The 6,939-nt window shown below is 39.8% G+C and overlaps 1 protein-coding gene across 1 annotated transcript in view; it reads right to left on the bottom strand.

The window, feature by feature from the left end:
- Positions 1-244: 244 nt before the first annotated feature.
- HYCC1 (hyccin PI4KA lipid kinase complex subunit 1) overlaps positions 245-6,939 on the bottom strand; it is a 114,976-nt gene continuing 108,281 nt past the window's right edge. The window contains exon 12 of the mRNA XM_027771123.1: positions 245-506. Within this exon, the coding sequence (XP_027626924.1) occupies positions 385-506 (122 nt within the window). The 3' untranslated portion in view covers positions 245-384. The remainder of the gene's footprint in view (positions 507-6,939) is intronic.

Raw genomic sequence — 6,939 nt, 5'->3', positions numbered from 1 at the left:
TTGTTTTCTTTGCATAAAACTTACTCTGCCCCCACCACAGAAGAAACAACTTTGAGCAGTTTGGAAAGCATCATTTCCATATGGGAAGTCATCATACTTCCTCTGCTGAAATCCATGCGTTGTCAATCTTTCATTTTCTATCCATAGCTCCCTTGTATAAACTACTTTTTTTTAAACAATCACATACAAAAAAAAAAAAAAAAAAATGGTGTAGGGCAAAGATAGCACCGAACACCAGGTGGGGGAGCTGTTTTTATTATGACTTCTTTGTGTTGTACAGACTGTGATACTCAGCTAGATGAGCTCTGTGGTTAATATATTTGAAATGAAAAAGATTCCAAGTTCTCCAAAATTTGCATTCTCAAAAGCTGTCTTCTTGAATTTCTATATTTTAAAAACAATCTTCTGAAGATTAAGATCATATTTAAATCGGCTTTGCAAATTCCAGCAAGAAACTGTGTCCACATCATCTGAAGATTTATTCTGTCGACTTCCCTTGCTTCCCCCTAGCCAAAAAAATAGACGGTTTAAAAATTATATAATTAATTTTTTTTAAGTTTTATGTACTTAACGTACAGTAAGTAGCTTCCCTTGACATGAAGAGTATAGAAAAATAAGGCAAAAGGATACAGCCAAGAACAGAAGGTGAGAAACTGATCAATTGAATATGACTCTAACATAATGAAACAAAGCTAACGTTGACAGGTAGACTGTAATTCTATTTACTCTGGAGGCTTCGGTTATTTCTGAACTAACCGTGAATTAATTTATTCAAAATGACCACTATAGAGCTGTTGTAAGAGAACAGGGCACACCATCTGAGGTTACATGAGTTCCTTTCATGTGACAATTAGGCAGCAAAGCTAAAGCAGAGAGCTATATAGCAACCGCAGAGCCCAGTGGACTTTGGTTTCAATAACCCTGCAGATTCCTGACACTTGACGTCTCTGAGTGCCTTTTATGTAATTCTCTTTGGTTAATGCATGGATTAAATAAAAATAATGACAATGACAATAAAAAAAAAAAAACGTTTGCAGTGATCATTCCCTAACAGAGAAAGAAGGAAGTCCTTGCCCTCATTCCTGTCTCTCATCCTAAGCCTCTTTGCCATCTGTATTTTTTTCATTTTATTCTTTTCTCCAAATGAAGTCTTCTCTGACAGGTTGGTAGCTCAGAGTGAAAATTCATTCCTTATTAGCTCTGAGCATTGAGCAAGTAGCTTCGCTTCTCTAAACCACATGTAGTCAAACTCTATTGAACAAACATTTATTATAGTTATTATTCAACATAGTAGCCCTACTACGTGCCAAGCAGTTTTTTAAGGGGTGAACAAACAAGGCCCCACTCACATTCCCATGAAAGAAGAAATGGTAAACAGTGGCATAAAGAGGTGCTAATTTAGTGTCGGGGCCACCAAGCACTATAAAGAAAAGGAAGGCAGAATATAGGGAAGAGAGCAGAGAAGAGAGGTTATCTTAGAACCATCAGGAAAGGATTCAGTAAGGAGGTCTGATCAAAGAGTGAGGTAAAAAGAGCAAGTCATAGCTCAGGGAAATATGCAATTTGCAGACTCCAAAATAAAATGGGAAAAAGCTTGTCCTGTTCAGAGAATGGCAAGGAGCCGGCCTAGCTGCAGTGAGTAAGGTCTCTGTGGGGTAGAGGAGGAGATAATGACAGGGAGGTATGTGGAGTCAGGCACTTGTGTCTTGTGGGCCACTGTGGGGCTTCAGATTTTATTCAGTGACAGGAAGCCATCAGAGAATTTTAGAAGTGCAACATCATCTGATTTCAATTTTTTTTTTTTGAGAGGTTTTTGTTATAGGGCACATGCATTTGCCAGAAAGACAGAGACAGACAGAGAGACAGAAAGTGAGATGGCCACACTGCAATCCCTTCTCTTCCATTCTCCTCTTGGGATCTTGGGCATGCACGCACATGTGCCCAGTGTGAGTTTAAGCCACTGGATCCGGAACTCAAAACATGATTGACTACATGGTAGTCCAGTGACATAGCCATTACGCCAACTGCTGGTCCCTCTGATTTCATTTTATAAAAATAGCTCAGGTTGATGTTGTGGAGAATCGATTGCATGGGGATAAGTATGGAAGCAAAAAGACCAGGAAGGAGGTTACAGCCGCGGCTGCAACAAGGGATTACCAATCAATGAGGATAATGGTAACACTGATGGCCTGGGGCTGCTGTGAAAAATAAAATAATGCACATAAATGGCTTCGGTAGTGCCCAGGATGTAGGAGCAACAGTATTGCTGCCCTCATGGTTGTTATGCTGAAGTGATTCTTCTATCCCAACTGTAGCTCCTTTGCTCAACTTTGACCCTCCCATGGCTCAAGGGATCCCAGATACCCTTTAATCGCCAACCACACATTTGCTTCTGTTCCAGAGCAGTCTGTTCTGTTCTAGAGCAGCCTTGTTTACAGGAAGGTACATAGGAAGGTCTATATATTTGGTCAAGCATATTTAAAATGCTCTGTCAAGATTATTTGTATTCAGGAAGGTACATAGGAAGGTCTATATATTTGGTCAAGCATATTTAAAATACTCTGTCAAGATTATTTGTATTCATTGTGGTAGTAAACCCTGCCATTTATGACATCGGAGAAGCAGCACAGTAGAGAGCACTGAGATGAGGGGAGGACATCAAAAGGTTTGTAGAATTATGGAATTAAGGTACAAGTTTGTTTTGGCACAAACCATTTTGAAATCCAGGCCATGTTATGGTGATAATACAACTAGACATACATGGGAAAGGTCTTGGGTTCATGTCCTTGGGCATCCCTGAGCATGCCGGGCATACATGCATGTGTTCATGATCCCAGGCCAGCTGAGACTTGGAGTGGATTGCAACATGAGAATCTTGTTGGGGTGTTATCTCTTCATCTCTTGATCTCTCTCTATCTCTTTTATGGAAAAAATAAGCTTTTTTAAAAAAATGTTGTGCATAATTTTTTTTTATAAAATGAATTTTCCACACACTTTTTGAAGACCCTCTTTCCCCCAAAAAGGTACTGCTTCCCAGGAGGCATCTGAGAATACGAGTGATCACTTCTGAGTGTTACAATGTCAGAGGGGCAGTGCTAGCACTTAATGATGAAGACTGAAGATGCTAAATGGAATAGTTCTGCATAATTAACAATTCCCACCCACATTTCCCATGCTGTCCTTCTGGAAACACTCAAGTAGCAGGAAAGTCTCCATACAGGTTGTACATGTCTAAACTTCAAGGAAATGCAGTGTGGGAGACTGCGGCTGCTAGCACAGAGGAAATAGCACTGGTTGAGGCTCAGATTCTTTTTTTTTAAAAAAAATTATTTTATTTAACTTTATTTATTTATTTATTTTAACTTGACCAGAGAGGGACAGAGAAAGAAAGAGGGAAAGTAAGAAAGCAAGCCACCAGGTCCTGGACTTGAACCACAGTCAGCCATATGGAAGTCCAATACCCTTAACCACCATGCCACCTGCTGGCCCCAAGGTTCAGGTTCTAGTCTCAGCTGTATCAAGTACAAATCCTGTGATCTTAGATATTTCATTCATTAAGACTTAATTTCCTTACCATAAAATGGAAAATTTCTCCTTTGCTACTTTCTTGGAAGGTTAAGAAATTTCAGTAAGATCATGTGTGTCTATACATTTATTACATTATAAATCATAATTACACTGAACAACCTATTCCTCTGCACACACAAGTTTTTAACAAGACAGAGAATACAGTCTCTGCCCTAGAGAACTGATAATTTAATCAACAGAAATGAAGTGCTGCAACATCATATCAAGAAGAAACTAGGAAATGTACTTTCATAATTATAGGCCTGATTTTCATAGACAAACATATTTAATTAAAATTTGTAAATGCCAATTTTCCCTCCAGTTAAGGATATTTTCCCAAGTGTATTCACACTGTAAATCAAAGATACTTAAAATACTACTTTGGCTTGGGAACCAGCAGTTAGCGTAATGGCTATGTTGCTGGACTCCCATGTAGTCAACCGCGGTTCGTGTCCCAGACCCAGTGGTTTAAAACTCACGCTGGGCGTGTGTGCGTGCATGCCCATGATCCCGAGAGAAGAATGGAGGAGAAGGGATTGCAGCATGGCCATCCCCCCTGGGGGGTGATTTCTCACTTTCTGTTTCTCTGTCTCTCTCTGTCTGTCTGGTGAGCAGAGACAAAAAAAAAAAAAAAAAAAAAAAAAATATGGAAAAAAAAAAAAAAAAAAAAAAAAAAAATTCCAATATAAAAAAAAAAATACTAAATAAGGGCTTACTATGTTTGCACTGAGTATAGAAATTACAATTTGTGAAAAAAACAATTAAAATGGGTTGGTTCAGCTCAAGATAGCATGAGTATTAATGTAACTTTTTCCCTACCTTTAGTATATTATAAATGATTCAAAGAATGTTTTACAAGATACTCATCTGGGTCACTAAATGTTAATACCTACAGAATATAAGAAAATATCTTGCCTTAATTTTAAGTAATTATCCTGTGTTTGCTTCATATGTCTACCATCTCATTAAGCCTGCGTGAAATGCATAACTACAATGCAGGCGAGCTTGCTTTACCAGTGTTAACATGAAAGTCTCACATGTAGTCACAAAATAAAAAAATGTACCGAGGATAAAATTTTAGCAAACCAAGTATAAAGAATAAGATTAATATCTATGATGAATGCTGACTGCTGTTTATTCTATATTCATTCCTTCTTTTCTGCTAATATGTATTGATTTGTTCAGGTGGCAGAGTCCCCTCTATTTCAATGTAGATGGGTTACTCCTGCAATTCCAGAATTTGAGAGGGTGTATGTACTCTCCAGAGAGAGACAAAGAGACACAGAAAGAGAGAAAGAGAGAGATAGCACTTCTCAATGGGGAATGGTCATTATGCAATCCCTTCTTCTCCATCTCTCCATCCTGTCGGGATCCTGGACAGAGATGCACATACGCCTGGAGTTCTTTTCAAGCTACACAGGCTGGAATTCAAACTGCTATTGGCCATGTGGGATTCAGCTTCTGTTAAAGACCAGGCTACACAACTGGTCCAGAATGTGAACCTTAGTTTGTTGGTTAACAACCGGATTTTAGACAATGATTGATCTAAAAGTAGAGATGAAACCCAGTCTTGGCAAATGCAATGTAAATAAACATCTGTTGGGTAGGTTTCCAGGATAGCCTCTAATGTTCTGTGTTAAAAAGGCAGCCTCTGGCCCACCCACAGTGACATGGCAATAACATAATGCTCTGCGATAATGAAGCCACATGAGAAAGTCCTGGGTTCACATGCCCAGGTCTCCCTCTACATGCTTGGCATGTGTGCACATATTTGTGATCTTGGCTGGCTGAGGTTGGCACGGGATTGCGGAATGAAGATCTATTGGGGGGGTCTCCCTTCCTCTCTCTCTGTCATGGAGGACATAAATAAATAAACTTAAAAATAAAGAAGAGAATTGGGATCAGCAGATGGCATAATGGTTATGTCACTGGACTCCCATGTAGTTGACTGCAATTCAAGTCTCAGACCCAGAGGCTTGAAACTCATGCAGGGCACTTGTGCATACATGTCCAAGATCCTGAGAGAAAACTGGAGGAGAAGGGGTTGCAGTGTGGCCATCCCCCCGGGGGTGATTTTTCACTTTGTCTCTATGGTGAATGCACACACTCTGTAATAAAAAATCTCTTTAAAAACAAAAAGACAATACATCCCTGGTTAGGGATGTATATTGTATTTCCTACAGCAACCCTAATATAATAACACAAAGATAACACAAAGAGGTGTACCCAAAAAGCCAATAAATAAATTTAAATGGAATACTAAGAAAATTGAAAACAATAAAATGAAAAGGAAAAGAAAAAATAATAAAAACAGAGCACAGATGATGATTTTGTAGACTTAAATCAAACCGTATAGTAATTGTGCTAAATCTTAACAACATAACACATCACTTAAAAGACAAGGATTGGGGACCAGCAGTTAAAGTAATGGCTATGTCGCTGGACTCCCACGTAGTCGACCGTAGTTCACGTCCCGGACCCGGTGGCTTAAAACTCACTCCGGGCGCGTGTGCGTGCGTGCCCAAGATCCCGAGAGGAAAATGGAGGAGAAGGGATTGCGGCATGACCATCCCCCCTGGGGGGTGATTTCTTGCTTTCTGTCTCTAATGTCTCTCTCTGTCTGGCGAGCGCACGCGCCCTATAGCGAAAATCTCTCCAAAAAGAAAAAGAAAAAAAAACAAAACAAAACAAAAAAAGAAAAAGAACAAGAAAAAAAAAAGACAAGGATTATCAGAATGGATAAACAAGCAAAAGACCCAACTATATGCTCTCCACAGGAGACATACTTTAAGAAGACATAAATAAGTTTAAAAGTTGGGGCCAGCAGAGGGCAAAGCAGTTACATCGTTGGGCTCTCACATGGCCAACCATGGTTAGGTTTAGGTCCTGGACCTGGTGGCTTGAAACTCACACTGGGTGCATGTGCACGCATGCCCAGAACCCCAGGAAAAGAATGGAGGAGAGGAGATTATGGCTTGGCCAACCCCCTGGAGGGTGATTTCTCACTTTCCTTCTCACTGTCTTTGTCTCTTTCTCTCTCTGGTGAGCACTCCACCCCAAGGCAAAAAATCTGTTTTAAAAAAAAAAAAAGTATATAGAAGCCAGGGCCAGCAGGTGGCATGGTGCTTAAGGTACTGGACTCCCATACAGTCGATTACAGTTCAAGTCTCAGATTCTGCAGCTTGAAAATGCCAGGCACGTGTGCATGCATGTCCAAAATCCTAAAAGGAAGATGGAGGCAAAGGGATTGCAGCATGGTCATCCCCTATGGGGATGTGTGATTTTTTTTTCACTTTCTATCTTCCTCTGTCTCTCTGATGTGCTCATGTGCCTTACAGTAAACCTTTCTCCAAAAAAAAAAAAAAAAAATTA

This window comes from Tupaia chinensis, unplaced genomic scaffold, assembly GCF_000334495.1.
Source record: "Tupaia chinensis unplaced genomic scaffold, TupChi_1.0 Scaffold000184_1, whole genome shotgun sequence".
NCBI classification, from domain to species: domain Eukaryota; kingdom Metazoa; phylum Chordata; class Mammalia; order Scandentia; family Tupaiidae; genus Tupaia; species Tupaia belangeri.
The sequence above is the reverse complement of the archived record's forward strand: the minus strand, read 5'-3'. Positions and strand labels throughout refer to the sequence as shown.